This window comes from Spea bombifrons, chromosome 6 (assembly GCF_027358695.1).
Source record: "Spea bombifrons isolate aSpeBom1 chromosome 6, aSpeBom1.2.pri, whole genome shotgun sequence".
Taxonomy (NCBI): domain Eukaryota; kingdom Metazoa; phylum Chordata; class Amphibia; order Anura; family Pelobatidae; genus Spea; species Spea bombifrons.
This window is the reverse complement of record NC_071092.1, coordinates 16,237,223-16,260,025: the sequence shown is the minus strand read 5'-3', so window position 1 is coordinate 16,260,025 and position 22,803 is coordinate 16,237,223. Positions and strand designations below refer to the sequence as shown.

Sequence of the window (22,803 nt, the reverse complement as noted above, 5' to 3'; positions counted from 1 at the left end):
GTGCTGCAAGACAGGCTTGTCTGCAACAGACTGTCTGATAGCCCCTCTCCTCTCTACACAGCACACTATTGGGCAGCCCCTTCCCTGCAGACAAACCTGTCTGGCAGCACCTCTCTGCCTCCTCACACACAACACTATCCAATAGTATTGTGCATGGGTAGAATGTTTTGCTGCTGATTTCAGGGAATCAGTCTGGAAATAGAGACCACAATGCGGAGGATGCTGGGTAGTTAAAAGCAAAGGCAGCAAAGCTGAATCGGGAATCAGTAGAGCAGCCAGAGGAGCAAGCTGAGGGGATGAACCAGACAAGGATACAAGTACAGTAGAAGGCATGAACATAGGTATGTGTACAGGGACCAGTATAGGGATAAGGGCAGGAACAGATCAAGCTCTGAGTATACCTTTGGTACGCATGCATGTAGCCAGAAGCTGCACAGGAGAGATGGAAAGCCATCTTTCTGTGCAGCTGACGTCCTCACCTACTGTTATGTGACATTGCTTCCTCCTAAATCATGAACATTCAACATTTAACATGCTAACAGAGGCCTGTAGTGTCTGAGCTGTAACTTTTAATTTTTTTCAATGTCTGACCTCTGGGTGAATGTTACAGGGTTATATAGTTACATAGGCTTAAAAAAGACATGCGTTCATAAAGTTCAGCCTTTCCCACATCTGTTAATTGCTGTTGCTGTCGATCCAAAAGAAGGCAAAACAAATCCAGTTTGTAGCTCTTTCCAATGTTGCTACAGACTAGGAAAATAAAATGCCTTCTTGATCCCAGAATGGCAGTCAGATCTTTCCTTGGATCAAGAAGCTATTTCCCCATAATTTAAAAATGATGTCCCTGAATATTATGTTTTCATTAAGTATTCATTCAGTTGCTGTTCAAACGTCTGTACAGACCCTTTTACTTTGCCTTAGACTGAATCTTCTTTCTTCCAATCTAAATGCGTGACCACGTGTCCTATGCATAGTCCTGTTTATGAATAGATTTCCAGGCAATGGTTTGTATTGACCCCAAATATATTGGTATGATGCTATCATATCCCCTCTGAGGCACCGGTTTTTATAAGCTAAAATGATTTAAATTTGATAACCTAACTAAAGTGTTCCTTTCCTTTTATTCATTTGTAGCCCCCCTCTGCACTTTTTCTAGTGCTATATTCTTCTTAAGAATAGGTGCCCAAAATTGCACAGCATATTCAAGGTGTGGTCTTATCACTGATTTATAAAAGAGGCACAATTATATTTTTATTCTGCAAATTGATGCCCCTATTTCTACATGGCAATACCTTATTGGCCTAGTTGTTGTTGCCTAGTTTACTGTCTGTAACAATTCACAAATCCTTCTCATTTGTTCTGATCCCTAATTCACTACCGTTTAGGGTGTAAATTGCTTGTGCATTCCTTACCCCGAAGTGCATAACTTTGCATCTGTGAGCAGGGCTCTCTCCACCTAATGTATCGGTTTGTCTTAGTCTGTCAATTCTCATCTTGTCATACCCCTTGAATATATGTATTGTATTATGCTTTGTGTAAATTGTTGGCGCTATATAAATAAAAAATAATAATAATCTGCCATTTGTGTGCCAGTCCCCCAGTCCCCCAATCTAAATCCCTCTGCAGCAAAGTAATATCCTTCTCACACAGTATTACTTTATAGAGTTTAGTCATCAGGCTCGTTAGTCCCGGTGGTGGTTTGGACATTCCCTTTGGAAGGAAGCATCCCACCACTGCCACCAACGTGACCTGTACCTGTACCCCGACTGGGTACTCCAGCCAATCGTTGCTTCCTTCTCCCTATGGCCACCGGGATACCAGTGATTAACCCCTTCACCGCCAGACAGAACCAGCGTTGCAGAGAGAAGGGGTGATGCCGCTGCAACATGGCTGCTTTACCACTGTGGCTAGCCGAAGCTGAGCTACACCGTATGGCTATTGTGCTGAAAAGGACAATAAGGGTTCATAGCAGCCCACCCCAAGCATCAGATGGCACTCATGTTGAGGTTAAAACAGGACTCCCTTTATTTGGAAACACACAGCCTTATATACAGTCTGACAGTGCAAGGGACATAAATCACATTAACATATTCCCGCCCTGCCCGGACAGCCCGGCGCCATACTCCGGGCACCAAACCCCGCAATGTCTGTATAACCTTAAGCCGTCATTCTCACGGTGATCAGATGGATAGCTCAGGGTCCTGAGGATATCCTGTCCAAAAAGCGACGTGATCAGCCAAGGGGACCCCGAGCAGCAGCAGTTCAAAATTTCCCCGTGACGGACTGCGAGGTAGACGGCAAGCGTACGGTAATGAGGGGTTAAAGTTCGGGGGCAGGGCATGTGAAACACGGACAGGGTAGGACGTGAGGGAGAACAACGGACAAACAATAATCACCACATATACTGAGATATACAGAAATCAAACAATAACTAATATAGATGGTACCTATTAACCCTGGGCCGTCACATCTGCAAACATGGAAACATGACTTTCAACGCCTATTGCAAGATCATTTATAAAAATGCTGAATAAAATTGGTCCGAGAACAGAACCTTGAGGGACACCACTTACCACTTCTGTCCAGCTTGTAAAATTACCATTTATGACAACTCTCTGTATCATTAAGCCAATGTTCTACCCAAGAACAGGAATTTTCATCTAGACCAATTTCTTTCAGTTTGAATACTAACCTATTGTGTGGAACCGTTTCAAACGCCTTGGCAAAATCCAAGTAGATTACATCTACTGCGACACCTTGATCTACACTTCTTTGTAGAATGCAATTAAGTTAGTTTGACATGACTTATGTTTCATAAAACCATGCTGATTTTTGCTAATAACACTGTTCTTCCCAATGAATTCCTGAATATTATCCCTTAATAACCCTTCAAATACTTTCCTAGCCACAGAAGTCAAGCTCACAGGTGTGGGTAAGGCTGAACTGTAACTATATAATAACCTTCCCAGTCTACAACTGGCCCTATGTCAAGAATGTCATTAACTTTGTATTTTCATACCATTAATGAAAGCAGGACCATCAGAATGGACCTGGATGGAGGAAACAGGATCATGAATCCATAGTTTTAATAATAATCAATAAAAAAACAGGGTCCAATTTCTACAAAGCTGGTAAGTCAAAGTGAAACGCTACAGGATCATTTAGCTGTTAGTTAAATCACTGGGCCTTGTGACTTTGCCCTTAGTTGGTGATGCCTTGTGCATAGTCCCTGCTTATCCAGTTGGACCTTTTTTTTCTTTTTTTTTTTTTTTGACCCGGCTAGTCCAGTGACATTGATCCTGCATCAAGATTTGGCTTTAGCATTCCTGACTTGATAGACCCGCTGTCACGTTCTACCCAGGCTGCAGAGCTGCATATCTGTTTTGCTTCAGTTTCTCTGTTTTGCTTTAACCCATTCCTGGATTTCCGTATGCTCTGTTCTGGTCTTCCATTCCTTGCTTTTAGTTCAGCTCTGTTTCCTTTATAAGGTGTGCCCCACCTGTGTGTTCAGTTTGTCTCAGTCTGCAGTCTACAGGTATGTCTCTTATTGTTATGTGTTTGGGTTTCATGTTTGGTTTGTTTCGTACCACTGTCAGCAGGGAGTGGTGTATGGGAGTGGTGTATGGGAGGGGGAGGAGGCAGAGTGGTGTATGGGGGGGAGGCAGAGTGGTATATGGGAGGGAGGAGGAGGCAGAGTGGTGTATGGGAGGGGGGAGGAGGGAGAGTGGTGTATGGGTGAGTTATAGTGATGTATGGGGGTGTAATGCATTTCAGGGAGGCAGAGTGGCATATCTGGGGGAGTTAGAGTGGTGTATAGGGGGAGGTAGAGTGGAGTATGGGGGGTATAATGAATTTCAGAGTGGCATATCAGTTGCATATCACTGGCATAGAAAAAGTATAAGGCATATCAGGGGGCACAGTGGAATCTCTGCCATACAGCAGGTATAAGGCATATCTGGGGGCAGAGTGGCAAGCTGGGGGTCAGATGTGCATAACTGGGGGCAGTTTGGTAAATCAAAGAAAATATAAACAAGGCTTTTTTCTCATAGTTTTTTATTACATTATTTTAAATAAAATACATTTTTTTATCCAATCAATCGAAAAACTAATTGTTAGTTGCAGCCCTAGAAGTAAGAAAACGTGCCACTGATCTGGAGACCCTGATTGCCTTTGTCACATAGTCCTTCGTCTCAGAGACCTGTACTTCATTGGTTGATGGCAGACGAGCCCCCTGCTGGCGACCAATAGAGTCGCTCATACAGACTTTTAAAATCCTGGTGATGCAACTTGGCCAGGAGAGACCACTGGTCTCCCCGCTCCAAGAGTTAAAAGTTCGTACGAACGACCAATAAAGACCTTTAACTCTTGGAACAGGGAGACCCCAGGCCGTGCGATGCTGCGTAGATAATGGGAGCGAAAGAAATCGGTAGGTTCGTCATCAGGAGTTCAACTTGAAGCAGGGAGACAGGCCAAGTTCCGCATCAGGAGTTAAAGGGTCGCCCGAGTGAGCCTATTGGTCGCCTGCAGGGGCCTCCTCTGGCATCAACCAATTGGTTGATGCCAGAGGAGGCCCCTGCAGGCGACCAATAGAGTCGTTCGCACGGCCCTTTAACTCCTGGCGGCGAACCTATGGATTTCCGCTTCCGTTAACCCCTGTGATGCTGCGTATACGTTTTGCATGTTCGCCCGAATACAAATGCACAAGTCTAGTTTTAAATGTCAGTTGCCGCAGCACTGACCATTTTTCCAATTTACCTAAATCATTTGGCTTAACCCTCCAGGAACATCCACCCTGTTGAAAATCTTTGTGTAATAAAAAAAATAAATCAGCTAAGGCAAGTGACTAAAACCACAAAACCATGTTCCAAGAAAACTAAAGCCCGACACCCTATCTCATAGGTTTCTGTCATGGAAGAAAAGCCTTAAAAGGTACAACCAATTGTCTGATTATAAGATGACCTCGATTATAAGACGAGGGGTTTTTTTAAATGCTCTGAAAAAAACCTTGTCTTATAATCAAGCAAACATGGTACATATGATTTTAGTGACATTCAGAGGAATGTCTGATCTAATTCAGCTATTTAAATTCAGTTACATACTACTCACTGTAACATGGCTCTGTCAGCTTGAGACCAGTAAATTTGGTCCCAGATTAGATATGGACACCTTTAAACCCTGTTGATCTTCTTTGTATCAGCAAGCGTGCAGACTTGCTTTACCTAAATCAACATTATGTGATGATTCTCAAAAAATGACTGCAGTCATGCTTATGACTAACTGGAAGAGATGGATAACTTAATTCTGTATATGGAGCATAGATTTATCTGCTCAACATAAAAAAAACCTTCAGTCCTATGTTCTTTTTTTTAGGTTTCATACATTTTAGCATTTGTATATGTGTTTAAGGGATAGCTTACTGTCCCTGAAAGTACTCTGTGCTATTTTCTGTACATGCACACATGCAGGGGCGTTCCTAGAGTATTTGGCACCCGAGGCAGATCCTGTATGTGGCACCCCCCCACAAAAAAAATTGACGTTGGCAAGAAAATGTATTTTGCAAATTTTTAACCGAATGTCAACTGGAAAAAAATAGAAATCTGAAAAAAATAAATCACCATAAATACATTATGCTAATTCTGCCCCTGAAGAAGCCTGCTGTGCCACCTCTGCCCCTGAAACAGCCTGCCTGTGCCACCTCTGCCCCTGAAACAGCCTGCCTGTGCCAACCCTGACCCTTAAGCAGCCTGCACGTGCCACCTCTGCCCCCATAATCAGCATGCCTGTACCACTTCTGCCCCCTAATCCTCCTGCCTGTGCCACCTCTGCCTCCCCTAATCAGTCTGCCTGTGCCACCTCTGCCCCCTAATCAGCCTCTCTGTGCCCCCTCTGCCCCCAAATCACCCTGCCTGTGCTATTTCTGCCTCTAAACATTAACTTACTACTAACTTACTAATTTTCATTCACCCACTCACCCATTTACTGAGCCATTGACGGAAGTGCAGCATAACCCCTATTACTATACACCAAGCCAGACATTGATGTGGTAGGCCTCTGCCCCTAAAACCGCCAGCCTGTGCCACTGCTGTCCCTGAAGCAGTCTGCATGTGCCACCTCTGCACCTGAAACAGTCGGCCTGTGCAAAGTCTGCCCCTGAAACAGCCTGCCTATGCCAACTTTGCCCCTGAAACAGCCTGTCTGTGCCACCTCTGCCCCCTAATAAGCCTACATGTGCCACTTCTGCCCCCCTAATCATCCTCCCTGTACCACCTCTGCCTCCCCTAATCAGCCTGCCTGTACCACCTATGCCCCCTAATCAGCCTGCCTGTGCCATTTCTGCCCCCCTAATCACCCTGCCTGTGCCATATCTGCCCCTAAACATTAACTTACTACTAATTTTCATTCATTCACCCACTACCTAATATTTATTCATTCACCCACTCACCTATTTACTCTCCCACACCCCCTTACCTCTCTTGCAGATTTTACTTGTCCGGGGGCCAGCCATGCAGCTTACGGCTGTGGTGCCCACGCACTGTATGAGGAAACTCTTTTCGCGACCAGGTTCCTGCTCCCCCTGCGCGGGAAAAATGCTTCCTCATGCAGTGCCCGGGCCAAAGATGAGTGGCACCCAGGGCGGACCCCCCCCTCTTTAGGTATGCTAGTGCATGTATTTGTGTTATTCATACCTGCACTAAATTACCTTCTGATTTACTTTGAAGGGTTACATTATTTTAAATGTCCCCTTTTACCTCTAGCAAAACCTGAATCTTGTTCTTCAGAAGTTCCTGAACATGTTCTGTCTCCACTTGCTTTTGTTCAAACTGTTGCCTGAGTTCAACTTCATTGTAGCTTGTGGGATTTTCAGCAGCAGAACTAAAAAAGGCAAAGATGATAAATGCAATTATTCATAAGTACTCACTAAAATTAAGTATTTGTAAGGAGAGTTTTGCTAGTAGGCTACACTATATTTTCTGCACAGCTTTGCATTCATTTATAGTTTCCTACTGCATAAAATGCTGCATTTAAAATTATATTAAACAAAAAGCTGGTACTACTCAGCAAATCAGCATTACCCAGTGAAGTTTTCTGTGGTTCACCCTGGCGTCTTGCTTTGTTTTGCTCAGAAGCGACTACTGATTGTAAGTCTTCACACATGAATGTATATATTATTGCCATTACAGTTAAGAAGAAACAAAATATTGATTTTTAGGTTTGTTAAGGGTTAGAGGTCTTGACATTTTTTTGAAGCCAACAGTGTTTTCTTGCTTGTAGATTAGTAAGTGATACCTATTTTGTTGCTTATGCTATTTTGTTGCTTATGCTTATATGAGATTTGTTGATGCAGTATATATTTAGCATTAACACTTTATAATTGATTGTTCTTATCTGCAAGAGTTAACTCTTTGGATGGCCAGCAGTGTTAAGGAGGAGGAAGGGATTGAGTAGGGGAATGTTGCCTCCTCTTTCTTTCCCTTTCTTTGTTCCCTTTTCTCTACTTCACCACTTTCCCCTTTGTTCCTTCTTCTGTCCTTCTCATCTTATAAATATTTCATAGATTTTAGTTGGATTTTGCTTGTTTCTTTGCTATTTTGTCTCTCCCTGGTCTCTAAGTCAGCAATGGGTCAGTGTCAAGAAAACACATACAGAGTACCATGCATTCGTGGCCACAATTTCGTCAGTAGGGTATCCTCAGATATCCTTACATACAAAGGATCCTCCTCGCCATGTTTCCTTCTCTGCCCTCCTCTCTGCAGCGAGACACCACCCAAAAACCCATAAGCATCCTCTCTTCATTATCACACCTGAAAGCAAGGCCTCCCCGGCAGGAAATCAAACCCCAAGATACTCACCACTATACTAAGGAGGACTAGTTTTCTACTCTCCAAAAGCCATAAATAACACCTTCCTCATCCAAATCAACTTCCTCATCCAAATCTCTTACGGAATCAACATTAGAAGAATGATAAAATCTTCAAACTAGGGCTGCAACTAACGATTATTTTAATAATCGATTAGTTGGCCGATTATTTTTTCGATTAATCGATTAATCGGATAAAAAAATACATTATTTTAAATTGAAGAAAAATTGCAATAAAAAACGTACAATTTACACTTTCATCTCTTTATTGCAATGGCCTCTCTCTCTCTATTCACCTTCTTATTTTACTGACATAATAATAAAAGCTACAAGAACCCAAACACAGTGCTTCTCAAACTAGGTTTTAATACAAAGTTATTAGTAAATATTAATTCATATGTTAACTATTTTTCATATTTAATAAAAACTGAGAAAAAAGCCTTGTTTAAATTTTTTTATTTACCAAACTGCCCCCAGTTATGCACATCTGACCCCCAGCTTGCCACTCTGCCCCATATATGCCTTATACCTCTTATATGCCAGATTCCACTGTGCCCCCTGATATGCCACTGTGCCCCTGATATGCCTTATACTCCTTATATGCCAGTGATATGCAACTGAGCCCCCTGATATACCTTTTACCCCCAGATTTGTTTTATGCCCCCCTGATATGCCTAATATCGATGTCTTATACCCCCTATATGCCACTGAGCCCCCTGATATACCTTTTACCCCCAGATATGTTTATGCCCCCTGATATGCCTAATATCCATATGCCTTATACCCCCTATATGCCCTAAAAATTCATAATACCCCCCATACACCACTATAACTCACCCATACACCACTCTGGCTCCTCCCCCTCCCATACACCACTCTGGCTCCTCCCCCTCCCATACGCCACTCTGGCTCCTCCCCCGCCCATACACCACTCTGGCTCCTCCCCTCCCATACATCACTTTGCCTCCTCCCCCTCCCATATACCACTCTGCCTCCTCCCCCCCATACATCACTCTGGCTCCTCCCATACTCCACTCTGCCTCCTCCCATACATCACGTTGGCTCCTCCCCCTCCCATACATCACTTTGCCTCCTCCCCCCTCCCATACTCCACTCTGCCTCCTGTGAACCTCCGTTTCTGACAAGACACCAGGGAGCCGGGTAGAGAGGCAGAGTGGCGTATGAGAGGGGGAGGAGCCAGAGTAGTGTATTGGAGGGTGGCTCCCATACACCCCTCTGACTCCTCCCCCCTCCCATACACCGCTCTGCCTCTCTACCCGGCTCCGTTACTGAAGGCACTTTCATTGCAGCTTCATAGAAGCCACAGTGTAAGTGAAGGGCAGTAACGGAGTCTGTCTGTGCGATGCAGACCCTCACCGGCCATCAGAGAGGATGATTCTCTGTCAGCCGGTGGGGGTCTGCATCGCACAGACAGACTCCGTTACTCACCTTCACTTACACTGAGGCTTCTATGAAGCTGCAGGGAAAGTGCTTGTCAGTAAGGGTGCCGGGTAGAGAGGCAGAGTGGCGTATGAGAGGGGGAGGAGCCAGAGTGGTGTATTGGAGGGTGGCTCCCATACACCCCTCTGACTCCTCCCCCCCTCCCATACACCGCTCTGCCTCTCTACCCGGCTCCGTTACTGAAGGCACTTTCATTGCAGCTTCATAGAAGCCACAGTGTAAGTGAAGGGCAGTAACGGAGTCTGTCTGTGCGATGCAGACCCTCACCGGCCATCAGAGAGGATGATTCTCTGTTAGCCGGTGGGGGTCTGCATCGCACAGACAGACTCCGTTACTCACCTTCACTTACACTGAGGCTTCTATGAAGCTGCAGGGAAAGTGCCTTCAGTAACGGTGCCGGGTAGAGAGGCAGAGTGACGTATGGGAGGGGGGAGGAGTCAGAGGGGTCTATGGGAGGGGGGAGAGAGACGGAAGTGAGAGACCGGCCGACAGTGAGGAGAATCCAGGTCCCCTGCAGCGTTGCGGGGGATCTGGATTCCGGTGTTATAATCCGATCTCTGTTTGAGGTCGGATTATATAAAGAGAGGAGTTTTTCAGAGCATTTGCTCTGAAAAAAACCTCTTTTTATAATCGATAAAAATCGGTCCGATTAATCGATGATGAAATTCGTTGACAACGATTTTCATAATCGATTATTATCGATTTTATCGATTAGTTGTTTCAGCCCTACTTCAAACACAATAACACTTGACAATTTATATGCTAAAATCAAATCTTACCTGGATAGTGGGTGTTATAAGCAGGGCCGGATTAATGTAGGGGCTTTTGGAGCTGCAACTCCAGGCCCCTAGCTAAAAATAGGTCAGGGCCAGACCGAGATTTCCTGGTGAGCTGGCTAGTTTGAGGGGTCGGCGGTGCAATGAACTGGCTGATGTGGCTGCATGACCGCCAGAGCGATCTGGGTTGATATTCGATTAACTGAATAGTGTATAAGGATAGCTAGGATGTAATTGGGTTTCCATTTGATACCATTTAAAATTTGTAGGAGGCTCATACTATCCTTAAGGTATGATTTGTTAGTTTGCACATTTGGTTGGATAGTATAAGCCTCCTACAAGTTTTAGGTAGGATCGTTATAAATAAATAAAAATACAAATTTTAAAAAAGGAAAAAAGTGGAGAAATTTTTTTTTTGTGTGCTTTAATCGTGTGATCGAGGCATGTGATCTTTGCAATTAACGCTCGTTTTTTGGGAAAAGTAATAATATAGAGCTGTTGTATTATCCACTTTGCAATCAAGTGCCTAGTGTCTAAGTTTATCTCTATTTTCATTACCTCAAAACCCTGTGATGATCAAAGTTCCCTTATCATCTTATATTCATTCTTTTAATTATATTTTCCTATGTACACAGATTGGATAAATATGTGTATTTTCTATTTCTTAATGTTGTTCTTTAAGTTAGTGTGTGTAAGCATGTGACTATGATGTCATTTAGGTGCCATATTTGAAAGCTTAACACACTATTTATATGGAGGTCTTTAGAATGCCTATTACACTTTGAAAAAGCCATTTTTGGGCGAAACCTGCTTTATCCATTTTTGCTTTTATTATTTAATAAAGCTTTGGATTATTCTTATTTTTGGACCTCCATTTTCGTTTTTATTCTGACCTTTATGCTGTTTTTTATTCTGATTTTTATCTCACTGGAGCTATTTCCTTGGTGGGGAAAATATCACCCATGCTGATAAGGATTGAGCAACCTGTATTTGCTCTCACAAATGTGAGTACTTTTTCATTTCTTTAAAGTCTATCCACAGTGTACACTAGGTCTTTTTTACTAGGTATCATTTATGTCTCTACATATCTACTGAAAATCTGTGACCTAAATATATCATCTGATGAAGCCACACAAACAAGAAGATCCACAGGCGGGGATTATACTGCCCATGCTGTTACAATAGAGCTATATTTAACTCTATATAGTGTAAGCGTTTCCTGTTATTATTCACCTTGACTCTATAAGACATACTGCACTATCTTTCCATTTTTCTTCAATTTACATATCTCCATCCCCTGGTTATATTATAAGACCCTTACAGCCATCATACCCTTAGGCGCGACCGCCACACCCATCCCAAAGATTCTACCTTCAAGCCAGATAGGAGAGATTCCTGGCACGGTTTGTGTTGCTGCCTACTCCTCCGTTCAAAGACTACTCCCAGCGCTGAACCATTTTTTTGTATTTGTATTCGAAGACTTATCCCTGGCTACAGGGCTGAGCAGCAGAAGATTTAAGTAATTTACGAAATCCCTTCGAGATAATAACATCACATACAGATGGGGATATCCAACTAGGTTAATAATACACTATGATGGGAAATTCACATACAAATGAGCAGATCCCTCTCAAGCCAAAGAAAACCTAAAAAATGTATAAGCAATAAATTGTTTGATCCCTTGGGCACTGTAGAAATAACTAATATATGTCAGGGTTTTGGCCTACCTGCATGGTTTTCCACCTCCTCGTGGTTTTCTGTTTGTTAGGTCACACCCACTTCCTCTCATAGCCTCTGAACCAAACTAACCCCTCCTCTTCCTTTAGGCTGTACCTATAAATGCTGAGCTGCTTCAGTTTCTGATTGCCCTTTTGCATTACCCGTGACTGCATTCTTTCTGTGTATATTCCACTCTGGTTCCTAACTCTTGTCTGATTTTCGGATTTGCGGATTTCCGGACTCCTGACCTTGGCTTGTGTGACTACCCATTCTGGCTCCTGAGTTTGGCTTGTTCTACGTTTACCCTTTTGTCTCTTGATTTTGATTTTTATCTTTTATTATTTTTGTCATCATTTTTAATACATTTGTTTACAAGTACCTTTCGCCTCCGTCCTGATTGAATGTTACCCTGACATTAAGAAAGGACCATGAATCCTGACGGAACTGGTATGAATCCTGTCCCTATGGTCGTTACAGGTTTAGACCAATCAAGCTGGATTAATTTGCTGTTGCACTGCAAACCCTCCTGGGCATTTGGAACCACCTGCGGCAGCGGCACTACCTATAGCTCTGGCATCTCCTCCTGTAGTCTCCACACTGGTCGTTGCAACCAAGCCAGTCGCCTCACGAGGCATGAGTGGTATGGCTCCCCTGCCCCAATGCTATGGAGGGGATACTATTCAGTGCCATAGATTCTTAACCAAGTAGGAATCTATCTTGAATTGATGCTACAGGCATTTCCCATCAAGAGAGCTAAGGTCAGTTTCTTGGTCACTTACAGGAGGCCTATAGGCCGGTCGTACAGAATTATGCAGAATTATTCTTCAATGTTCATGCCCGTTCCACCTCGATCCAACAAGATGCCAGAACTGCGTCTGATTATGCTGTCGAGTTCCGTACTTGGGCAGTGAAGGTCAGTTGGAACAATGCACCCACCCATTCCTCCATCTCCTCCCGCGTAAATGCTCTGTCAGAGGGTGTTGATCCCATGCAACTGAAGGCTACCTGGCTCTCTAAGGCGGAGAGAGCGCATGCCACAGAAGGGAGCCTCTATGTCTGTACTGTGGACAGAGTAGGTACTTACTACGTTCATGCCCTACACACCTGGGAAACACTCGCGCCTAGGGTTCTTCTGGGGAAAGACCCTAGGTGGGCTTTCTCAGTTCCCTATTTTCCATAAAGACAAACCTCTAGGTACAGTTATTTTTTCATGGGCAGCTTCCTTTCAAACAGCTCATAGACTCGGGTGCTGCAGATGCTTTCATTGACACCTCATTTGTGGCCAAACACCAAATACCAGTTAAAAAAAATGGGATATGCCCTTGGCCGTTAAGGCCATCAATGGAAGTGCTTTCCTGCCTTCAATTATTACTAAAAAAACCTGTTCCATTGTCTATGACCATTGGGGCTCTCCATCATGAGGAGATTAAATTCCAGCTGATCTCCTCGCCTTAATTCCCCATAGTTCTGGGCTATCCTTGGTTACAGAGGCATAACCATTCTCTCGACTGGCGTCAGTCCAAGGTTCTAGCTTGGTCACCCTCTTGCATAATGGAGTCTGTGCACAAAGTCATCAAGGTCTTATGTACCAATGCTATCCCAATGCTGCCTGAAGTGTACAGGGACTACTCTTACATCTTTGATAAAGTTTGGGCTGGTTTTCTACCACCTCGTAGGCTATATGACTGCTGTATGGAACTCCAGCCAGATGCTATTCCTCCTCTTGGCTACGCGATATCCGGAGCTGAAAATAAGGCCATGGAGGACTATGTGTCCAATGCTCTGGCTCAGAGACTCCTATGTAAGTCAATGTCTCCCGCTGGTGCCGGTTTCTCCTTTGTTAACCCCTTAAGGACAATGGGCGGTGCCTAAACCCATTGAAAACAATGCATTTTGAGCTCGTACATGTACTGGCTTTGTCATTAAGGGGTTAAAAAGAAGGGGGGGTGCGACCTAGACCTTGTATTGATTACCGTATTTGCTCGATTATAAGACGAGGTTTTTTTCAGAACAAATGCTCTGAAAAATACCCCTCGTCTTCTAATCGGGGTCGTCTTCTAATCAGACCTCAAATAGAGGTCTGATTATGAGACTAAGATCCAGATCCCCCGCACCGCTGCAGGGGACCTGGATCCTCCTGTCTCCCCCCCCCATTTAACACCCCCCCCACACACACACTTACCGGTGCTTCCTGCTGTATTGCCAGGGCAGCGGGTTGACGTCTAGACAACGTCCGCTGCAGCGGGGGTTGTCTGCGTCCGTCGCGCATACCTTCCCCGACTGTCAGAGATCTCTGACAGCCGGGGAAGGTATGCGCGACGGATGCAGACAAACCCCCGCTGCCAACTCCACCTCCTTCCAGGCTGCAGCGGAAGGAGACGTCAACCCGCTGCCACGGCAATACAGCTGGAAATTGGAAGCACCGGTAAGTAAGTGTGTGTGTGTGTGTGTGTGTTAAATGGGGGCATAGGGCATTTCTGGAATGCCTTATACCCCTATATGCCACTCTGGCACTTAGGGGGTTAAAATGCATATTATGGGGCAGAGTGGCATATAGGGAGGTATAAGGCATTTCAGGAGGCAGAGTGGCGTTAAAGCGGGCATTTAATAGAGCACTCCTGAAATGCCTTATACCTCCCTATATGCCACTCTGCCCCATAATATGCCTTTTAACCCTCTAAATGCCAGAGTGGCATATAGGGGTATAAGGCATTTCTGGAGGCAGAGTGCTCTATACAATGCCTTTTAACTCCCTTAATGCCACTCTGCCTCCTGGAATGCCTTATACCTCCCTATATGCCACTCTGCCCCATAATATGCATTTTAACCCCCTAAATCCCAGAATGGGATATAGGGGTATAAGGCATTTCTGGAGGCAGAGTGGCACATAGGGGGTCAAAAGGCATACCATGGGGCATAGTGGCATATAGAGGGTTAAAAGGCATATCATGGGCCACAGTGCCATATTGGTGTGGCAAGCCTGGGGGCAGATGTGCGTAACTGGGGGACAGGTTGGAAAATACAAGAAAATAAAAAACAAAAAAATATTTTTCTCAATCATAGCTTTTATTAAAAAAAATAGTTTACATGACTTAACATTTACTGGTAAAACTTTTTTCCTTTAGGGTCGTCTTATATTCAGGATTTTTCTTTTTTTCCTAAGTTAATATTCAGATTTTGGGGGGTCGTCTTATAATGAGGGTCGTCTTATAATCGAGAAAATATGGTATATAGGCCTGAATAAAATCACGATTAAAAATGCTAACCCAATACCCCTGATCACTGAGCTGTTTGATCGACTAAGAAGGGCCTGCATTCAACCGTAATAAAATAATTTAAAAAAATTTTTACCCCATCAAACCATATATTTTTAAAAACTAGACACCCCAAGGCATTTCAAATGCTGGTATTTTAACCCTTTCCATGCACTAATTCTACCACTAGCCTTTGTCAAACTTTAGGGTAGTAAAAAAAATGTTTCCATACACTTTGTACTTCAGGTATATATTTATCGCTCCTGGTATATGTCTGTGTCAAACAACACCCCAATATGTGTTCAGTAACATCTCCTGAGCACAGTGATACCCAACATGCATGGGTTTGTTGGGTTATTTGGGAGGTAAACGGCCACCTTTCTGAGGTGTGTATTTTTTTGCCATTTAGACATCTGGTCACTCTGTGCCAACGTCCCATACTTGGGACATCTTTGAAGCCGGCCAATTCGATTTACCCCATCAAATCATAAATTTTTTAATACTAGACACCCTATGGGCATTTATAATGCCAATATTTTAACTCTTTCCGTGTGGGAATTTTTTGGGAAGAAATAGCGCTAATTGTAGGACTTGTGCGTAAAAAACGTATACATATATATCTATTTGCACTTTTTTCATGACAGTAGGGATTTATTTTTAGATGTAATCATATATATATATATATTTTTTTTTTTTTTTGACTATACACTGAGGTTGTGTAGCCCCCTCTGAGGCTACACAACCTCAATGTATAGTTAAAAAAACGTCATTGCCTCAATGAAGAGGCAGGCTGGAATGCGTGATTGACAGACCAGTGACTTCAGTCACTGGCCTGTAGTTTAACCCACCGATCGCCGTGATTCACTGTGAATCACGGGGATCGGGAGGTTGTGAAGCCCCCCTGGAGCATTGCAGGCTTGCCTCAATGAAGAGGCAGCCTGGAATGCCCCTCACCCGATTTGCATCGGGTTCGGGGGGGTTGACAGAACAGTGATTTCAGTTACTGGTCTGTCGTTTAACCCACCGATCGACGTGATTCACTGTGAATCACGGGGATCGGGAGGTTGTGAAGCCCCCTCTGGAGCATTGCAGGCTTGCCTCAATGAAGAGGCAGCCTGGAATGACCCTCACCCGATTTGCATCGGGCTCGGGGGCGTGTTTAACAGATTGGTGATTTACATCACCGGTCTGTTGTTTAAACCTCCGATCTCGGTGATCGGAAGGTTTGAAAAACTTTTTTTTTGGTTTGCCTGGACAGCCTCACTTGTGATGCTTCCAGGAAAACCGCAATGCCGCCGATCGCGGCGAAAATGCCGCGATCACCGGCAAATATCGCGACCACGTACATGTACGGGCATTGTCACTAACGCATTGCATCATCACCCCGTACATGTACGTGGATTGTCGTTAAGGGGTTAAAGAAAATAAGAAGGAGGACATAACTATGTCCAACGTGTGGTGTGCCTATAAATGTTGCATGAGGGGTCAGTTGAGATGATTCAAGCCTCTATAGTCCCTATTCCAAAGCAAGATAAAGATCCCACGAGAGTGGCCAATTATCGGCCTATTTCATTAATTCATTTGGATACAAAGATACGCTCTGCTATACTTGCACATAGACTGAAGAACGTTATTCCTGACATTATTCATCAGGAGCAAGTGGGTTCTGTCCATTCTAGAACAGTAAATACCAACACTGGACCTCGTAGAACGCTCTATTTATCGAGGAGAACCAATGTTTGCCCTGTCAGTGGCTGCAGAAAAAGCATTCTACAGGGTTAACTGGGTCTTCTTAGAAGTTTAAAAAAATAATAATTTTGGAACTAGTTTGATAGCAATTATGGCCCTTTATACAAATCCTTCGGCTAGGATTATAGGATAAGGTTTTTCCTCAGAGATATTTGAGGTTAAGAACGGGACTAGGCAGGGGTGCCCACTTGCTCTATTACTTTATCCTATCATTAGAACCTCTGGCAGAAGACATCTTTCTATGATTATGTATCATTTGTAAAAACTCTTTTTTAGAGGGGGGGGGTGATTCATTTTAATTAAAACGCATTTAAAGCACTGATGGAATGCATGAACCACACTCTAAAAAATACAAAAACTACAAGCTGAAATAGGATACAAGATATATGTTTGGGACTCTTTGGGTTCAGTTCAGTCTCATAATGACATATCTTGCCCACTTTAATCTTTATTATTTATATCTAGAGGTATATTAATAACTTTAATTAAACATAATTAAAGCAGAGAAACACATTAGTCTTACCTTTTATTTAGTTACTTCTGGTACTGATTTTTTAAATTTCGAAAGAAGTATTTTTCTTTTCCTTAAGATAATACTTTAATTTGATTTTTTCATCTAAAAGGGTTAGACTTGTTAAGTCTGTTCAAATTAGCCAAAACCATATTTAATTCTGCTAACGTCAGCTGAAGGTAGATTAGGAAGTTAATTAAATAAAAAAAATAAATAGAAGGAGGGAAGTATGTTTAAGATGTCAAATGGTTATGCTTTTAAATAAGTTATTTCAAATATGATACCCCATTTCTGTTATGTACAAAAAATTGCTAATTTATATAAACATTATCTAAAGGAAAACAAAAGTTGAATGATAAAGTGGATAAAGCCTTAAAACATTCTTGGCACTATAGTAACACCAGGGTTGGAAAAGCTCCAACAAATTCAAATTTCAAAACCAGAAAAATAAAATAAAACAAATCAACTTTAATGGCCAAATTATCCCCCATACATACCAGTGAAGCATTTAGGGAATATTAAAGCTCACTATATAATTTATCAGCCCCAAAATACACTGCAAATCCTTAAAAAATGTAATTTTCCAAAATTATCAGAAAATAAATGTTTTTTGGGTAAATCATTGTTTCTTTATTTGTACTTTAGGGAGAGGGATACAGGAAGGAAGAAAGGGGGGACACAAATAATAAAAAAAAAAAACGTATAGCGACATTAAACACTTTTAACACTGGTTGGCATCAATTTGATTCATAAAAATACAAATCTGGTTCTTTATAGGCACATAGCAGCATAGAATAGTTAGTTGCGATAATTAACGTGTAGGTCGGCTTATCACCATAAATGGGATCGGAACGGGGGGGGGGAGTGCGAAGTTGGGGGGATGAAGTTAGGGTGGGAACGGAGACAAAGGGGGAAGCAAAAAGAAGAGAAGAGGAAAAGAAGGAAGAGGGGCCCGGGATTCCCACTCAGTCTTCCACCTAAGAATGCTATTTAAAAAGCAGCCTCCAGTCGGCACATCCGACCGATCAGCTTATAGGACATTTTCTGGTCTTTATTACTTATTGAACAGCAGTGTGCAAGGATGCAGACCTTCTCCCATTGTTCTGCCGTGAGGAGGACCTGCAGCACAGACTCCCACCTCCCCCTAAATTTCAGGGGTTCATTATACAAGGCACCTAGTATTAAGCTATATATTAGGGATATGCCATGAACCGGAGGCGTTACAGAGACACAAAGGTCTTCTAGCTCGGTAAAAGATCAATACCCATGCCAGGGGAAATCAGGGTTTTCTCTAACCAGAGTAAGGGGAGATGGCATGGTGGACAACTGTGTTTTCTGAACGAGGGAGTGCAAGACCCTGAGGGTGGCCTGGCCCATTGTTTGTGGTCTGAGCTGTGAGACCACTCTACTATGCGGAGCAGAGTCCACCATAAACAGTGAATTCCCGTAGAATGACCGGGAGCGAGATTCTACAAAGAGATCATCTGCACAAACAAGGATTTTATGGTGGGTCTTCCCTACTTGTACTCTGATATCAGGGTTCAACCGAATGGCCTGCAGGAACGGCTCCAGTGAAAGCACAAAGAGCAACGGGGACAGTGGGCACGCCTGGTGTGTCCCGTTCCAAATTTGGAAGGGGTCGAGTAGGGAGACATTAATACATATTCTCAAAGTCAGAGTTAGATACAGAGATTGGATTTAGGCCAGCAGTCCCGGACCAAAACCCATGTGATTAAGGGTGGCCATCATAAACGATCAAATGCTTTCTCTGCATCAGTAGAAAGTAGAAGAGTTTGGGGTTGCAGAATGTTTTGCATAGGGTGAACTAACGAGGGCATAAATTCCTATTTTGCATATCTTCCTTTACTCTCACCTACAGCAGCAAAGAAAGAGTTAACGTATAAAGTGAAAACAACCAATAAAACAGCACACAGGCCGGTGGGCAGATTCCTCTAACGGATCAGAGGTCTCAGCTAATCTGGTCTCGTCTAGAGATTTTGACTCACGCTTCGTCCGTGAGTGTTTTGTGGATGAGCCCCATCTAGCCTATCCCCAACATGCCTTGGGTTCGTCGCTGACCGCTCACGCGGCTTCCTTGACCCGACGGGTTCTTCCTTATTTGACTCCACCACAATGTGCCACCCTAGGGCCACTGAATGGGCACCCCCTGAGCATATTGCTCTTTATCTGCATAAATGGCTGCGCAAACCCCTTCCTATGGAGGTGCGCAATAAGCTTAGGGCAGAATGCCCTCACCCCTGCATACCAGATAAGGTAGCAGTTACTCCTGATTTCGACCCTAATGTGGTCGCGCTAATGTCCCTAAATAAGAGACTTTAGAAAAGGGACTTAAGTCTGCCCAGGATAAACTTCTGCAGGCTTCGCCCCTTGGCCCCAAACTCATACGGGATTGGGCCCTTCATGTGGTGTGCCTTCTGGGTATGCTAAAGTTGCCATTGTTACTGAACACCGCAAGGCTGCCCTACTCCTTATGGATCCCCGATTGGCTAAGCTAGGCACCAAGGATTTTGGCGTGGCCGCTAACAGCTTGCTCTTTTGGGACGCATTCATAAAAGAGCTGAATCGGCATGTTTCTTTGATGATCTCTTGGAACAAGGCCAAACTATCCATGAGGAAGGTCTTTCAGACTGGTCCTAGTTTTTCTGCGGGGCCGGGTCGCCAGCCGTTCATCGTTCCAAGGCTCCCGGGGCTTCCCTCAGACCAAGATGTCCTACAGGGCTCCGTTTCATCAAAGATCCTTCATCTTGCGAGGAGGGAGTAGAGGCGAGACTCTAGCGGATTCCCCAGAGGCCGCTCCGGAATCGGTAAGTCCGATTGTTTTTTGTCTTACTTCCCCTCCACGTATCGCGGGCAGAATATCTAATATTTTCAATAACTGGTTGTGGATTTCGTCAGACCTTTGGATGCTCAAACGGTCCAGGGTTTTCAAATAGACTTTGTCTCTCCCCCTCATCAGGTACGCAGGCCTCCTCCGATGCGCAGGTGCTCAGCTGATTGGGCTCTGGTGGAGTCGGAACTTCGCTCTCTGGGCCTCCGGGCCCTCAACGCCTTTGTAGTTTATCGCCACTTCAAGATGGAGGGGATTCATCTTTTAAGGGACCTTATGTCAGAAGGCGATTGGTTCACCAGGCTGGACCTCACGGACGCTTATCTTTTTGTCCCGACTCAACCAGACCACAGACGTTTTCTGCAGTTTCGTTGGGGCAGCCAAATTTGGCAATTCAAGGCTCTACCTTTCGGCCTCAGTTCAGCCCCTTGGTACTTTACACAGCTCCTGAAGCCGGTTATGGCATTTTTTCGCTCCAGGGGCATCAGATGCATTGTCTATCTCGACAATATTCTGCTTTTTCCCAGATGCCGGGAGACCCTTCGGGTCCAGATAGACTTTGTGGTTTAGACTCTCCACCAGCTCAGTTTCCTGGTCAACACGCTCAAGTCCGAGCTGTCCCCAAGTCAGCGTATCCTCTTCTTGGGTTTTGAGATAGATTTGAAAGAGGCCATGCTTTGACTCGCAAGGTCCAAGATCATCTTCGCATGGATTCCTGTTCGCTCCATCTTCTGGCGCGAGTGGCGGGTCTCCTCTTGTCGTCTATTCAGACGATATTCCAGGGTCCCCTTCATTACCGCGCCCTGCAATGCCTCAAGGCTCAACATCTGCGCAGGATCCCGTTTTACGACCAGCCAGTTTGGCTGATCCCCGAGGTACGCCAGGAACTGCAATGGTGGCTTCATCATATTGAGGCATGGAACGGTCGGGCGATCTTCAGTTCCCAGACAGATTTCATCCTCAAATCTGATGCCAGCATGCTAGGATGTGGTGCAGCCTCCAGTACAGAGGCGACCAGAGGCCTCTGGTCTCTGGAGGAGCATTCTCTCCACATAAACTGTTTGGAGTTGATCGCAGGATCGTTCGCGGTCAAGAGCCTGGCCAAGGACCGTATGAATTGCTGCCTCCTTCTCCGGATGGACAACAGGCAAAGTATCTCCCGGGTGTAGAGAACCTCCTAGGGGACTGGTTTTTGAGACATTGGCAGGACGCAAGCGTCTGGAGGCTCCATAGTCAAGCATTCCATCGCCGGAGGGGTCCCCTGCACCTAGACCTATTTGCGTCCAGGAGGATTTCTTCAGTTGGCTTCCAGATCCTGAAGCTCGGGTGATAGACGCCTTCACCCAGGTTTGGCCTAGGTCGGGCGCTTATGCCTTTCCTCCTTTCGCCATAATTTTGAGGGTTATCCATCACCTGCGTCAAGCCGGGGGGTCTCTTGTTCTGGTGACCCCCCTTTGGCACTCGCAGCTGTGGTTTCCATCCCTGCTGGAGTTGTCAATTCAGGACCCCTTGGCTCTTCTGTCCCTGCCATCTCTCCTTACAGGCCCAGAGGGTCAAGCCCAACCGCTCATCACGGAGGGCCATTTGCTGTTGGTATCATGGACGATTTCAGGGGACCTCGATCAGGTTCGGGCTTATCAGAGGCTGCTCAGTCCCTGCTCCGAGTCTTGGGCGCCGGGTACCAGAAAGTCTTACCAGGCAGCTTGACGAAGCTGGGCTGCTTGGTGTGTGGGACAACAAGTGGATCCCCATTCAGCCCCTCTAGACTCGATCCTACTGGACGGTGAACGTTTTTCGTCCAGCCATCTCCTTCGGCCACATTCGCTTCTACGGTGAGTCTGTCGGTAAGGCTCCTCTGGTGTGTCGTCTCTTGCGGTGTATCCGTTTATCCAGACCTCCGGCTCCTCGATACGAGTCTCTGGGGGACGTAGCTGTGGTCTTGGATTTTCTTCGGGCTTGTCCCGATAACGAGTCTCTTTGTCTTCTGCAGTTATCGGCTAAGCTTACCATCTTTCTGTGTCTTTTGTCTTTTTCGCAAGGTGTCTGATGTTAGGGCCTTTGACACTAACGCAATCTCTTTTTCTCCTAAGGGAATCCTGTTTCAGATCCATAGGAGGACCAAGTCTTTATCCTCTTCTGTGTCATACCCGTATCTCCTTGACGATCCCAAGCTTTGCGTTGCTCGGTGTGTTCGTACTTACCTTTCTCGCACTTCTCCGTTTCCCAACTCCTTATTTCATACGTTCAACCGTTTAAGGCAGCCTGGTGCCCAAATAATTATAATTTTAATAAAGATAGGAGGCAAGTATTTTCCCTCCCTTCCCTCCCTATGGGCGTATGGTTCCTTTGGGTGAGTATGTCCTGCAATGTTTGTTTTTTTTCTCCTGTCTGTTTCTGGTGAATTGTTTGGTCTGCATTTGATGACCGCTTGTATGTGGAAATGTTTTCTTGTGCCTTTGCTGCCTATTGCTGGGATGTGGTCCTGTTATGTTTTCTTTTTTCTTTCCAGCTTGAACGCATCTCCATGCTGTAGCTGTTGCAGTTTTTTTTTCCCAGTTGAGCTGCCTCGTCGCCCTACCTGTGAGGATTCTCATTCTGATTCTGGTTCCAGTTGAAGTACACTTTTC

At 44.6% G+C, this 22,803-nt stretch overlaps 2 protein-coding genes and 1 long non-coding RNA gene across 3 annotated transcripts in view; all 3 read right to left on the bottom strand.

The window, feature by feature from the left end:
- PRRX1 (paired related homeobox 1) overlaps positions 1 to 22,803 on the bottom strand; it is a 379,246-nt gene that overhangs the window by 54,523 nt on the left and 301,920 nt on the right. The window lies entirely within an intron of this gene.
- The window catches only part of PDE4DIP (phosphodiesterase 4D interacting protein), a 254,630-nt gene that overhangs the window by 79,480 nt on the left and 152,347 nt on the right, over positions 1 to 22,803 (bottom strand). Inside the window, exon 6 of the mRNA XM_053468624.1 lies at positions 6,750 to 6,873. Within this exon, the coding sequence (XP_053324599.1) occupies positions 6,750 to 6,873 (124 nt within the window). The remainder of the gene's footprint in view (positions 1 to 6,749; positions 6,874 to 22,803) is intronic.
- On the bottom strand, positions 15,751 to 16,030 carry LOC128499748 (uncharacterized). Its single transcript, XR_008354804.1, has 2 exons — positions 15,888 to 16,030; positions 15,751 to 15,796 (listed from the first exon to the last, which is right to left on the bottom strand). It is a non-coding gene; the product is annotated as an uncharacterized LOC128499748 (long non-coding RNA).